Raw genomic sequence first — 14,873 nt, forward strand, 5'->3', positions numbered from 1 at the left:
AGAGTTTCTTTGGTGCTTCAGGGCACTGTGTTTGACAATCCCATCACTCCTGAACCTCATTAAACTTGAGCTTGGATTAATGCCTCTGCATGAGATGTGAAATGTACACTCAGCTCTGGTGAATGTTTTGGTGGAGAGTCCAGAGCCCAGCCATGTGTCTGTTTATTAAAATGCTTCCTTTGTAGTGTTTATTAAAATAATAACAGTATCCTGTAACATTTGAGAGTTCCTAGAAGTAATGAATGCAGGTAGTAACACTTGAGCGCAGTGTTACATTGGGGTGGGCAAGGTGAGGTAAAGGTGTGGTTTCCCTTCGTGGATTTAGTACTGTTTGCTCCTCAGTGTTTAATAGGACACGATTGTGAAAAGCGGGGGCAGTGGCTGGGAATAAGCGAGTTTTGCTGTGTGGTTGTAGGAAAGCCTGTGCCTTGGGGGTGTCTGTGCCCATGGGTGTGGGTGTGTGTGTGTGTGCAGAGCACAGCCGGGGCCTCACGGGCTGTGTTCACCTTGCAGGGTGCCTTGGTGCAGGTGCAGGCCGCAGAAGCCGTGCCAGCGAGGAAGGAGCACCTCCCCACGAGAGAGCAGCAGCTGGTGGCCCTGCAGAGCGGCGGCGAGTTCGACGTGCTCGTCATCGGCGGGGGCGCCACGGGCTGCGGCTGTGCCCTGGATGCGGCCACCCGAGGTGAGGGGCTGGCTTCACCTGCACGCTCCTCTGGGGCTGCAGCAGACTCTCCGAGGGGCTTTTCTGAAGCACTCAGAGGTACAGGGCTGGTTATGCTGGCTGGGAAAGCTCTGCTCTCAGAAGGACCCTGAGGAAGGTCACGTAGCTATGATATTTTCTGAAGAATCCTTTCTTTAGGATTTTTTGTCCTGAGAAGCTGAGAGGCCTCAGGAACAAAATGTACCCAATGGTTATCTGCAGCTGTGGGATGCAACAGGTGCATCTGGGATTGGGCTCATGTGGTTGTTTCTAATTCATGGCCAGTCACAGCCCAGCTGGCTCAGACTCTCTGTCCGAGACAGAAGCTTTGTTATCATTCTTTCCTATTCTATTCTTAGCCAGCCTTCTGATGAAATCCTTTCTTCCATCCTTTTAGTATAGTTTTAATATAACATATATCATAAAATAATCAATCAGCCTTGTGAACCATGGAGTCAGATCCTCGTCTCTCCCCTCACCCTGGGACCCCTGGGAACACCAGCACAAGGTCATAGAGCACAGTCTCCCCACCTCTGGGGACCTGGCCAGAGCAGGGAGCCCTGAAGTTCTCAGGCTCTCTAACCTGGTCCTGTACCTCAGAAACAGAGGCAAAACCCCAGGAGAGCCTTTCAGTTTGAGCTGGGAAACGCTCATCCAGCAGGTGTGGTAATAGGAAATGGATGAAGCAGTAGGGACTGAGCACAGGGAGATAAGTCCAAACTCCAGCCTGGTTGTTATATTTAATAACATGGGACAAAGATCTTCTCACTTCTGCCTCTGCTGTGCTTTGGCAGAAAATGCAGTTGTAAAGCAGACAGAAATTATTACAGTTAATCTCTGTTTATCCTTTTCTTGGGTGTACTGGTTATATCAGTAGGTTTCTGAGGTGTGAAATATTCACAGGCATTTGGTTAATGAGTTGTGTCTCGTTGCTGTTCATTCATGGAACTTGCTCTTTTATCCTGTTTGCTTCGCTTAACAACAAATTTTGCTTTTCGTGTGTTTGATAAATCTTCACCAAATTATTTCTGATTGTGTCCATTAATCTTCAGTCACATTCGACAAAAATAAATTGCTCTGATCTTTCTAAGTTACCAGTAATAATTAGATTTTTTTAAGCACATAAAAGTTTTGGGACAGCAGTAGATGTTAAAATCTCAGTGTTTGTACTGCTGAGGGCCCTCGAGTGCTGTGTCCAGTTCTGGGTCCCTCATGACAAAAGGACTTGGAGGGGCTGGAGCTGGACTCAGTGGTCCTGGAGGCCTTTTCCAGCCCCAGGGATTCAGTGGTTGAGGCTGATCAGGCTGTTGCCTGTGTTTGTCAGAATTCCAGGCGGGCACCTCTGAGGCAAACTCCAAGTAAGCAGAGCTGCCAGTTGTCTCCCTCTCTGGAATGCCACTTAAATGGTTGCTGAAGAGGTTTAGAGCTCCCTGCTGCAAAGGGTTAAAAGCGTCCATGGAGCCCCTCTGTTCCTGCCATGCATCCAAGCTGTCATTTCCCTGGGGAGCGTGCCCCCGTAATGTGCAGTAATGCCTTTCCATTGTGAAATACCCAGCTTTTAATGTGCTGCTGTTTAAGTTCTGCTTTGACTTTTCCCTCAGGAAGAAGGCTAAAATTTTTCATTACAATATAGACAGTGCACTACACTTTGAATACAAATTTATCCATGTACAGAGTAATTTTTCTTGTGATTGTCTCTACCCTAGAGAAGTGTCTTTAATGAATTACATACAAATTGTGTAATTTAAGAAGTTAATTTGGTTTTCTGGTAACACAGGACTAAAAACAGCCCTTCTAGAAAGAGATGATTTCTCATCGGGGACCAGCAGCAGGAGCACTAAATTGATCCATGGTGGGGTGAGGTACCTCCAGAAGGCCATCATGAAGTTGGATTTCGAGCAGGTAATTTTTTGTGCTGGTTGTTCAGCAAGAATTGCTGGTAGACACTTCACTGTCCCAGTCAGAGCTGAGTGTCCTTTTGAGCTTTTCAGTGCTGGATTCCAGGGTTGTGTTCCACAGCCACTGTGCATGGGAAGTGTCTTCTCTGAGGGAGCTTTGATGGGCAGTGTCACTGCTAGGCCTTGCAGGCTGTGGGTTTTGGGAAAGGCAGGCAGAGACAGGGCTGATCTCAGAACAAAAAGAGCTTGAAATAAAATAAAATTAAAAGAGACAGGCAGTGTCATGAACTGGGGGGAGGAGTGGCTGTCCTGTTCTGGAATGGGGAGAGAAAAGATGGTAAATGAGTGATTTAGTTTGGAATGGGGGAAGAATATCGTAAATGAGCGACTTATTTTGGAATAAGGGAATAAAAGATGGTAAATGAGTGATTTATTTTGGCATGGGGAAAGAAAATATGGTAAATGAGTGAGAGTTTATAAATGCTTTTGTGCATTCTTGTGTGGGTGGAAGCCTGATATTCCTGTTTTGAGGAATCACATTGTCTTTCCATTGGAGCCTCTCAAAGTATGTTTTAGTGGTTGAAATGCTGCTGCAGGAATGGTGACTTTTCAGGGGAAATATCCAAACCCTGCAGTTATCCACACAGAGAAACCCCCCTTTTCTGCCAAAGAACAACTGGACATTGACTGGTTTGGAGAAGAACCCTTCTGCATTTGCAGCTTGGAGTTCAGATGGGACTGAGCTGTGGGAAGTGGCGTGGAGCTGTGCTGTGTTATCAGTCCTGTGCCTCCTGCCCCTTCTTAGGGCAACGTGGCTTGTTGAGTTTATGTTCAAATGAAAAATTATGCAGTTGTGCTGCCAAAACACCAAGATGAAACTACCAAAGCTTTATTTTACTGGGGATCCTTTCCCTTAACCTTTGCGTTTCTCAGCAGATTGCAGCGAGAAAGCCCAGTGACAATGGTGGGAGGTGTTGATATTTGGATAAAGTCTGTTATTGAGTGTTTGCCCTAGTGCCAGGGCTGGCTGCTGTGGCACCAACCCTGGCTGGTGTTTTGCAGTGCAGGATGGTGAGGGAGGGCTGGAGGAGGGTGGGTGCTGTGGCACTGACCCTGGCTGGTGTTTGGCAGTGCAGGATGGTGAGGGAGGGCTGGAGGAGGGTGGCACTGACCCTGGCTGCTGTTTGGCAGTGCAGGATGGTGAGGGAGGGCTGGAGGAGGGTGGCACTGACCCTGGCTGCTGTTTGGCAGTGCGGGATGGTGAGGGAGGGCTGGAGGAGGGTGGCACTGACCCTGGCTGGTGTTTTGCAGTACAGGATGGTGAGGGAGGCTCTGATGGAGGGTGGGTGCTGTGGCACTGACCCTGGCTGGTGTTTGCAGTGCAGGATGGTGAGGGAGGGCTGGAGGAGGGTGGCACTGACCCTGGCTGCTGTTTGGCAGTGCAGGATGGTGAGGGAGGCTCTGGAGGAGGGTGGATGCTGTGGCACTGACCCTGGCTGGTGTTTGGCAGTGCAGGATGGTGAAGGAGGCTCTGGAGGAGGGTGGCACTGACCCTGGCTGGTGTTTTGCAGTGCAGGATGGTGAAGGAGGCTCTGGAGGAGGGTGGGTGCTGTGGCACTGACCCTGGCTGGTGTTTTGCAGTACAGGATGGTGAAGGAGGCTCTGGAGGAGCGTGCACACCTGCTGCAGAGCGCGCCCCACCTCTCAGGTGCGCTGCCCATCATGCTCCCCATCTACAAGTAAGCTCTGCTGTGCCTTCTCTCCTTTACCTTGGCTTCTCACAAGCAAACCCTGGCCTGGGAGGGGTTTCTTAAAGCTGTCCTGGGGGAAGTTGCTGGGCTACAGAAGCACAAAGTTCTCGTGTGCCCAGCAGTCACTGCTTTGGGGGACACGTCCTGGAGTGCAGCCCTTCCAGCACCCCAGCAGGGACAGCTGCAAAGAGCTCTCATTGCCAGGATGTATTTGCTGTTCTCTCAGTGCACCCTTGTCCCCCCCAGTGTTCCCAGCACAGTGCTGTTCAGTCCCTGTGGGCACAGGGCAGTTGGGTGTGCACAGAACAGATTCCTCCTCCTCTGAGGAAGGCACTCAGTGCTTTGGGTTGGGTTTTCAGCCTGTAAGAGCAGTTACTCACTGGAACAGGCTGCTTAGAGCTGGGAGGTTTTGCTGAAGGAACTTAATTTTATTAAGATCATTCCTGTTTTTATTATTCCTGTCCTAGTCTGAGGGGCTTGTAAGAGCTGGAGCTTGAGTAGGTCAGTGGCTGCCTGCATATATTGTGGTCCTGTTTGTGCAGGAGACCTTAGACCATGCCTTGGGGGAATCCTCTCAGCTTGCACACCCAGCTCCAGTATCTCACACAGAGGCACAACAGCCCCGTTTAGATCCTGATTTTAGAGCAAATAAATCCTTGAACATGCTTGACTCACTGCAGGGAGTAGCTCAGTTGAAAACAGTGGCAAACAGCAGCTAAGTCTGGAGTATTTACATTGTCTTGTTACCATGAGCTTGTAATGCTGAACAAGGTGGAACTGCTGTAAGAACATTCTGTGTTGCTCACGGTGTTCTGAATTGCAGTACCAGAGTGTGCACGCACTTGTAAACGCTTCATTTGTATCTTTTCTCACTTGCCGGTGCTGTTTCCCCCAGGTGGTGGCAGCTGCCCTACTACTGGATCGGGATCAAGCTCTATGACCTGGTGGCAGGCAGCCAGTGCCTGAAGAGCAGCTATGTCCTGACCAAGACGCGGGCCCTGGAGCTGTTCCCCATGCTGCGCAGGGACAAGCTGGTGGGAGCCATTGTCTACTACGACGGTGCGTGGCCTCTCTGCCTGCTGGGGGCTCCTGGGCTTTGCCTTTGGGCTTCAGACACAAGTGGGGGCCTGGAGGCTGTACCCTGGCTCTCTGCAGCTTGCCTCTTAATCGTCAGTTTGGGAGATAAGTCGTGTTTTAACAGCAGCAACTTCCTAGATGTGGGAGAAAATGCAATGGCTTTTCTTGGGTGTAGAACAGTGTGAAAGCGTTCTGGTGGAGATGTGGTTTCTGACCTTTTGGCAGCAGAAGGTCTTCACACAAGGTGGATTATAAAGGGAGTTCTTTTCCCTTTGTAGAACTGCATTTAGAGCAATTCATCTGCTCATCAAAGGGGCTCTGGACTGGGAAGAGCTCTGGAAACACACTGGACTCCAGTGGGGCTTGTGAGGCTTCTGGCTAAAGCTTGTGTTGTTAATTGCAGGTGTCTCAGTCAGAGCCCAGCAACATGGAAATCAATTAAAATTTCATATATATGTGTGGGAATATGTATGTGCAGATTCTTGTTTGAGAGGAGGGTCGGATTTAAAGGATGGACTTGGTGTTTAGTTGATTTTGCTACTGATAGAGGCTGCATTTTATCTTATTTTTAAGGTCTGGGGGAAATGAGAACAAAATATGCAAATGTAGCAAAATTTGTTGTGGGATTATGTGGCAGTTTTTTACCCAGTACCAGGACCTGCCATACACAGCACACAGAGAGGGAATTCAGGTTTATATTTTCCATATCCTGAGCTGTTCCTTAGCTTGTTTTAAGGGATCCCAGGAGCCTGCCAGAAGAACGAAGTGGTTCTCTTAACTGTAATTACACTTCTCATAAGAGCACTATAGCTTGAAATCTATTTATAATCTAGTGAAGTTTTTTCTGATTAAATAAATAATTTGGCTGGATCGTGGCTATTTACTACTCCAGCATTCCAAAGATACATCTTTCAGGGTAGCCTTAAAATTGGTCTTCACATTTCTTACATGAATAATTGTTTTAAACGGTGCTGTAAATGTAAAGATTCAGCATCGAGATGCCAGGTGGGCTTTGATGGCAAACACAGGCAGGGCAGGGCTCCAAGTGACTGAGAGGTGTCTCTGGAGGTTTAGTGCCATCCCAACAGAGGGAAACAAACCCACACTCAGTATTGGGAAGGAAGAGTAAAATAGAAAAAAAGGGAGAAGAAATCTGTCTTGCTTTATTTTGCTTTCTCTCTAAGATACAGCTTAGTTATCCTCAATTTTAGGCTAATTGTAAAGAAATGCTGTTTTGAATTAAAATTTAAAAAGCTCTCCAGGCTTGTACCTGCTCTCACCCTGCACCAAACCTCAGTTTCCCTGAAGAGTAGGATGGGTTTGAAGGACTCAGGGATGACATTTGTGAGTGGCTGATGCACATGTGAGTGTTCTGAGGCTGCACCCAGTGCAGAATGAGGGCTGTCCAGCTGGAGCGTTAATTCAGTTGGGAACAGGCCATGTTTCAGCTCACTCCTGCCTGTGTCAGTCTGCTCTGGGGTGGCCCCTGGGGCAGGTGGGCTCCCGTGGGGCTGGGGCACATGGGCTGCTTTGTCCTGATCAATTAACCTGTGCTCTGGCCACGGGAAATGGGCTTTAAGTCACAGCATTTCAGCAAGCTCCCTTTAGGTCTTGTAAATTATTGTACTTGAATTTTAATGATGTGCTGTCACACCCTAAATCCAGAGGGATGGAGCACAAAGGGAGAGGGAATGGAACTGAAAGTAGAGGAGAGGGTGATGAAATTAAACTTGTTTTAGTCCTTTCAGAAGGATTAGTCATAAAACAGAGTATTAAATAATGGCAAAGCAAAATACAAGTCTTAAAGCAGGTGATATCTTTCTCTTCTCTGTCCATCCCTCCTCTCTCCCCCAAAGGATGAATTGATAAATTGGCCTTTTAAGGATGTCTTAACTGTAAGTGCAGTTAAATGCAGTTTTACCCTATTTCCTCACTCTCCTTTACTCCTTGTCCCTGTAATTGTTGCAAACAGAGCCGTTAGTGGTGACAGCTGTGGATCCCCAGCAGCGAGGGGAAGAGGCGTGTGCAGGTTGATTTGGGTGTGCTGCAGCCCTGCCAGGGGTGCCTGTGTTCGTGTGGGCCCTGTGGGGCCGCTGGCACCTCCAGCCATCCATAATTCATGGGGACGCTGCGTTCCCAACCGCGCCGGGGTCGTCTTCATTACATCCTCTACATTGTTTATACAGGCACAAAGAAATGGTACATCATAAACGTTGGAAGTACCAGCAAGAGCAAATCACAGCCTTGTCCAGAGGCTATTCTTGCTCTGCCTGAGCATCGGGAAGCCAAAGCATATGTTGGATGTTAGCCGGGGTGTACACAATGTGTCCTATTTATTCAAGGTTTGCTTTGAAGCCACAACTTACAAGTTTGTTTCTTAGGGGGACATGTCAGACTGCATTTAGCATTTGTTGGTATTAGGATACTCCTGAATAGCAAAAAGGCAACATTTTGGGGGGAGAAGGCGGCTGCTATCTGAGCAGGGATCTGTCAGATCCACTTAGGGGCTGCGGGAGAACTGGAGAGGAGGCGCAGGGAGAGGCTGGGCTGAGCTCAGGATCTCGGGCAGGATTGTTCCAAAGCACTCTAAATGGAAGAATTAATCTCCATTTAAATTATATAGAGTTCATTATGGTAAGAACTAGGAAAACCATTAAAGCAGGGATCCAGCTGGCCAGAGTGTGTCAATGTAAAGTGTTCAGCAATTCCAAGTGGCACGGTTCTCTTCATGATACATTATTTTTCTGTCTCTAGGTGCTTGCAGGCTTCTTTAATATATTTTGCCTTGCAAGAGCCCTTAGGTGTGTAAGGAAAATCTGTGTTCTGGAATCAATCCTGAATTTTAGATTCTAGGGCTCTGCTGACAGTGCTTTCTGAATTTGCTGTTATTTCCTGGAAGAAGAAATTAAAATATGCTGTGTCTGGGACTCTCTTGCCACATGGAGGTATGGGATTGTTTGATGTCTTGTTCTACAAATCTCCAGTATGTTTACTGGGATGCAAGTAGTCAGTTTTTGCTTCTTGCATTCTCAGTAGTTTTGCATGCATTCTCTGCTGAAACATTTTAATATGGAGGTTATTTAAAAGTAGAAAAAGCCTTGGCAGAGGATTTCGCTTTCCCTGTTTACAGCAAACCCCCTGAGAAATCCTTCCCAGGCACACGTGCACACACAGACACACACACAAAAATCAATGCAAAAGAGTAGGGCATTCATTAAGCTGTCAAAAATGGAATAAATGCTTTTTTTTATTTGGGCTCTTGTAGCTATTTTTCCTAGGATTTGAGTGTGTCCTGAATTATGAAATGTTATAGCTTTATAATTCATGTTTGACAAATGGATATTTGGAGATGTTGAGCTGTAATAGGGGTATTACAGACAACTCTGTGGCTGTTTTCCTTCCCTGGATATAAAAACTCTGACAGTTTGTCACTGAACAGACTTTCCATAGGTGAATTTAAACACGCAGCTGCTCGTATTTCCTGGTGTTTCCAGCCTGAGGCTGGATGGGAGAGAGAGAAGCCTTGCAGGCACGCCAGTCATGGTGTAGCTGGGATTCACTCGGTGTGTCCATAGCCTGTTGTGTGCCAGGGCATTCTGCATCTCAGAGCTACCCCTGAAATTCTGTGGGGTCTGGAGCTGGGAAGGGGCTGAGAGCCCAGCACAGAGCTCTGGAGCACAGACAGGCAGCCCCAGCTCCCAGGGGTGCAGGGAGCCCAGTACAGAGCTCTGGAGCACAGACAGGAAGGACCAGCTCCCAGGGGTGCAGAGCCCAGCACAGAGCTCTGGACCATTCTGGAGCTGGCACGGACAGGCAGCCCCAGCTCTCAGGGGTGCAGGGAGCCCAGCACAGAGCTCTGGAGCACAGACAGGAAGGACCAGCTCCCAGGGGTGCAGAGCCCAGCACAGAGCTCTGGACCGTGCTGGAGCTGGAGCTGGCACGGACAGGCAGCCCCAGCTCCCAGAGCTGCCCAGCTCCCTCCGGCACACGCCGTGCCTCGCCGCTCCGGTCCTGCCGCGCTTTCCCCGCCAGGGCCCTTTTATCATTTTCAGAAGGGATAAAATCAATGGCCTGCACCAGCTGCATGTTTAACCCAGTTTTGCCTCTGTCGGAGGTGCGGGCGCAGCCGCGTGGCTGCAGGAGGAGCCCTTTGCTCCCGACAGAAGGGCGCTGCCTGCCCGCTGCCCCAGGCGCCTTCCCAAAAGCACCGGATGATAACTGCGTCTCCTGCTGTACCTGTAACAATTTAATCGTGTGAGTCAGCCCAGTCAAGCATCCCCAGCTCATGACTGGGAGACATGAAATTCATTGTCATTATTGTCCCTGTCATTTTGGATCATTATATCCTGCTGCAGAATTTTCCTCACTCCAGTGCTTTCTTACCTCCAGGAAGCAGGGATTATGGCTGAGGTTGGGGTGGGGGCAGGACTGTGAGCTACATTTACCTCAGGGGAGCCACAGATTAAATTGGCTTTGCTTTCTGACTTGCCGGATTCATCTGTTTGTACGCTCTGGGTTTAAGGTTGGAAATGATGAATATTCTGGTGAATTCAGGGCCTCTCTCTTTTCTTTTTTTAATGCTTGTATAAGCAAAGGATGGGGTTTGTGTCCCTTAAGAAGTGAACGGGGAATAATTCTTCAGATCGTGTTACCAAAAAGATTTAAGATTATTCCTGAACAAGACGCCGTTACTTGTTCATCGTGGCACAAACATCTGCGTGGTCCCCGGTGTGTCGTGGCTTTCAGGGCAAGGGATGGAGCTCTGCTGTGAGCCAGGGGCTGTTTGTGGGAGCTGCAGTGGGGTGCCAGGTGCGCTGCTCCCCGTGGGACGCGTCCTTGGGAGGGGCAGTGGGCGATGGGATCCCTGCCCACCTCACTGGTCCCAGGGAACAAGGGACAGGAGCAGAGGAACCGGCCTCATGCTGCCCAGGAGAGCATCAGAATAATGTTAGAAATAACTTCTCACTGCAGGAGTGGTCAGGCATTGTAGTAAGTTGTCTGTGGAGGTGGTGGAGTCCCCATCCCTGGCAGCGTGCAGGAGCCATCTGGATGTGGCCCTTGGGCCATGGTTGTGGGGAGATTATGGCAGTGCTGGGTGGTCTGGAAGGTGTGTTCCAGCCTCGCTGCTGTGGGCTCTGTGATGTGTGGGAGCAGGGCTGCTCTCTGCACTGTGGCAGGGCACTGGGTCCCTCCAGGCACTCCCTCCCTCTCCCTCTGGCCACTGTGGTTCCCAGGTGGGCTGTCCTGCACGGCACAGCAGCAGCTGGCTCAGCTCAGCGCACGGTGGCTGACGCAGCCATCACAGCTTTGTTGGGAGCTAGAAACCAGCGCAGCCTGGCCCCAGTGGGAGCTCGCCCTGACGGGATTTTCCCCTGGGAGCCGTTGGTGGCAGTGGGGACACAGCGAGCTGTGGTGACATCACGGTGCCTGCCTGGCGCGGTGGCACGGCCGCGGCGGCCCCGCCGTGACAGGCGCTCACGGTGACATTTTAGCGCTGTTTCCATAAACTGACAGTGACAATGTTTAGTTTCATTTTAACACGGTGCTTTTCCTGCCACTGACACGGCAGTCACAGTGTAGTGACAAGTTGAAGGCTGATACAAAAGAAGTGGGAAACAACATAATTATAAAGCAGTCACACAGAGCCAGAATTCCAAATTTTGTCTGTCACGGGATGTGGTGGATATTGTGGCTTATTTTTGCTTTCTGGGATCTTAGTTTCAGTAGGAGTTTTAGCTCCTGTGCTGTAACTTGGCAGCAGACGCGATCAGACAGACATTTGAAGGATATTGGGATTTCTTCTGTGAAAACATTTGATAGGTTTTCTGCCTCTTGCTTGCCTCTTGCTTTGTTTGTAACTGCAGAATTTGGAATAAATCATAGTAGAACAGGGGCATTGGCTTTAAACAGACAGAGGGCAGGGGTAGGTGGGAGATCAGGGAGAAATCCTTCCCTGTGAGGGAGTTGATGCCCTGGCACAGGTGCCCAGGGAAGCTGTGGCTGCCCCTGGAAGTGCCCAAGCCAGGTTGGCTGGGATAGTGGAAATGGTCCCTGGTAGGGGAGGTGGAATGGGATGAGCTTTAAGGTCCCTTCCAACCCAAATCATTCTGTGATTCCGAGAATAAGGAGGTTTAGCTCTTGTGATCTGAGCTGGTCCTAAATGGAGGAGGACAGAAATGAAGGTGACTACTACTGGGATATTTAAAGTGGATGTGTTAAATCTGAGTTTGAATCTGTTGGGATCAGTTTACCTATAAGAAGGCTGGAGGCTTCCCCTGCCATGAAAGCTCACACTTTGGGCAGGTGTTAAAGAGCTGAAATGTGGGGTGTGGTTATTTCCAGTGCATGTTCAGTTGTCCACCATCCTTCCCACCTGCCTGGGCCTCACCTCAGCAGCACGGGTGCCAGGGCACAGCAGGGCTGGGCTCTGTGTGCCCTGCAGGAGCTGCAGGCACAGCCAGGAGTGCTGTCACCGTGCTGCTGGGGGGACGGAGCTGATGGAGCCGAGTCAGAACGCGTCCCCTGGGGCAGGACAGGAGCAAGGACATGAGTGCTGCACAGCCTAGAAAGTCTGGGAGTTGGCAGCAAATTCCACTTCAGCTTCTTGTGATTCTGAGAGCTGCAGAGTTCAGGTCTGAGGGCATTGTTCTGACTTGTGACTCATGAGTCAAAGGGGACATTCCCCCTGAGCTTACTCTGCTTGTTTGGGGAGGAGAACTCACTGAGCTCTCACTCAGAGAAGTCTGGAACGATTTTGAGTCACTCCAGCTGATTCATCGTGCCTAACTGGGATCTAACCCTTTCCATATGCACAACAGCTCTGGGCTCCTGCTTAATGCTTGTAATAAAACTGCTTGTGCAATTAAGCACTTCCTTAAAATTACAGGAGAGGGACAGTCTTGGTGACTTAGTGCAGTTGTATATATCTAATGCACATGTATAATTGTGTCATCACTCACCAGCCTTCAGTGTGGTGAGCTTGGGGTAAGGTTTGTGGGTACACAGTGAGAAAACCTTGAACAGGAAAGGATTTGGTTTCCTGTGTTGCTTTGTTGTGTGCCTGCAGTTACCTGGTGCAGGGCTGCAGTAAGGAACACACCTGTAGGCAGGTGAGCTTTAAGGTCCCTCTCATGCCCAGCCTGGCTGGGGCTCTGTTAAAATCAGTGTGATGGGGTAGTTGTCAGAGTGACACAGGACAGAACATACCAGAACTGCCAGAGTGCCTCATTCACACTCTGGTTTTCACACAACGCTCCTGAACCAGTCCCAAGCAAATCTCTTTGGTCTGTGGGCTTTGTTACCACTCCCTGCTGGCTGGGGCTCAGCTCTGATAAAAATAAAATTGAATGTACACTGTGTGCACTCTGGGGGAGGATCCTGTGAGTGCCAACGGAAACATTGTCTGTTCGGATGTGGAGAAATACAGCATTTGCTACTAAGGAGTGAAAATAGAATTCTCCCAAATTACACAAAAATAAGAAATTATAAACCAAATGGCATCACTGTTGGGCTTAACGTGGTGTGGGAGAGACTTACTCAAACTGTCTTTGCACACTAAATGTCCTCAGCAATGTGGCTTCCAGGGGTTTCTTAGAGGATTCAGTGCTAATTTGGTGAAAGCACTTAGGCCAGTGTTTTGGGAAAAGCTGGGTTGAGTGCCCTTAGTAAAAATGAAAGTATCTCTTCATTGTCACCATGTTACAGCAGGTGAAAACAGCAAAGAAGGGAGGGATGGTTCTTCCAGTTTTCCTGGTCATTTTCAAGAGGCACTACGCGAGGAGCTGCAGAGAGCTCAGCGTTTCCTCAGCTGGCTCAGGGAGGCTTCTCCTGGTGTGCTGAGCTGTGGCTGCCTTCTGTTGGGATGCAGCAGGTGAGAACTGGCACCATGCAAGCTCAAACCCAACCCTGGAGCAGCAGCATCCTCTCCAGGCAGGGCACTGGTGAACATCCCTTCTTGGGGAATGCCACAGTTGCCTTTTCACTGGGTTGCCTACACTTAGGAGATTTAGGGGATCTTCAGAGGCATACTCACCTGTGGAGAAGGATGCCGAATTAATTTGGCTTAGCCACTCTGTTTTTGGAAAATAACTTTTTGGCTGAAGTATTTGAATATTCTGATTCTCTGTTCAAGTGCAGGATTTTAATGTCACTATCTAGGGAGAATACACACATGCCAGTTGGCAAGACTTTAAAAAAAAAAAAAGGCAAAACCCAGCTGTTCCTGAGTATGGAACCACTATCCTGTGACCCCATCTCTCCTAAACTGCACTGTTGTTCTCCACAGATGATAAATTCCCAAGGTGGGAAGTCAGTCTTTACTCCTTTCAAACCCAGACCTCTGCAGATCTCTGCTGTTCATGTTGTGAAATACTCAAGCACTCCACACTGTAGGTCACATCAATCTGAAGCCAGTGTGTTTTTCTAGCCGTTTAGTTAATCAGGAACTGGTTATTTCCCAGTCCTCTGCCTGCAAATGCATTCCATGGGCACTCAGTTGCTTTTGGACAGCTGAGGAGTGAGTAATAGCATGGGGGTTCTTGTGTCAGAATAATGATGAGGAGAAAATGGATGAGAGGTTCAGAGAAAGGAGGAAAATGTTGTTTTGAGCACAGTGGTCCAAATCCTGGCATGTGCTGAGAGTGTCCTGAGCTCACTCTGACTTTAGGAGCATTGGGAGGCTCAACAAAACACTGAGCAGCCTTTGGATTTGGGGCTTGCTAAACCATTGTTACTTGGAAGTTTGGTTTTATAGAAGCTACCCATTTCCACATTATTTATTCTGCTGATTGGCTCCTCCGGATTGCTTTTGCTCTGGACAAATAAGTGACAAATCTGGGAAGAGGCAAACTCGCCAAATTTAAACAGTCAGGGCTCCATAGACCAGAGCTAATATTGGCTGAAGTGGGGTCGTGCTGAATGTGATGAATCCCCACACCAGGGCACCACAGGAGGGGGGCTTTGTGTCGGTGCCACCTGGGGCACTGCTGGCAGGAGCAGACTGGGGGCCTGAACGCCCCTGGCCCCAGGGTCCTGCTGCAAGGGGGAGCAGATCCCCTGGTGCTGAGGGCATGGCAGGGTTGGGGTCTGGGGGCCCTGCCTGAGGGGGGCTGCTGCGTGACACGTGACAGCTGAGTCCTGCGGCGCCATGGGTCAGGCTGGCCCGGTTCAGCCCCAGGGAAAGGGGCATGTCTGCAGAGCAATGAGCTCCTGAGAGCCCCTGGCCCCAGGGTCCTGCTGCAAGGGGGGAGCAGATCCCCTGGTGCTGAGGGCATGGCAGGGTTGGGGTCTGGGGGCCCTGCCTGAGGGGGGCTGCTGTGTGACACGTGACAGCTGAGCCCTGCGGCACCATGGGTCAGGCTGGCCCGGTTCAGCCCCAGGGAAAGGGGCATGTCTGCAGAGCAATGAGCTCCTGAGAGCCCCTGGCCACAGGCTAGGGGAGCATTTCCT

At 49.7% G+C, this 14,873-nt stretch overlaps 1 protein-coding gene across 2 annotated transcripts in view; it reads left to right on the top strand.

Moving 5' to 3' along the window:
* Positions 1-14,873, top strand: part of GPD2 (glycerol-3-phosphate dehydrogenase 2) — a 48,938-nt gene that overhangs the window by 14,102 nt on the left and 19,963 nt on the right. For both annotated transcript variants that reach the window (XM_071435537.1, XM_071435538.1), the window contains exons 3-6: positions 514-682; positions 2,478-2,602; positions 4,240-4,337; positions 5,245-5,408. In XM_071435537.1, the coding sequence (XP_071291638.1) occupies positions 514-682; positions 2,478-2,602; positions 4,240-4,337; positions 5,245-5,408 (556 nt within the window). The remainder of the gene's footprint in view (positions 1-513; positions 683-2,477; positions 2,603-4,239; positions 4,338-5,244; positions 5,409-14,873) is intronic.

The sequence above is a fragment of the Agelaius tricolor genome, unplaced genomic scaffold (assembly GCF_023055355.1).
Source record: "Agelaius tricolor isolate 1412-34295 unplaced genomic scaffold, bAgeTri1.0.p SCAF_10, whole genome shotgun sequence".
In the NCBI taxonomy this organism is placed as follows: Eukaryota; Metazoa; Chordata; class Aves; order Passeriformes; family Icteridae; genus Agelaius; species Agelaius tricolor.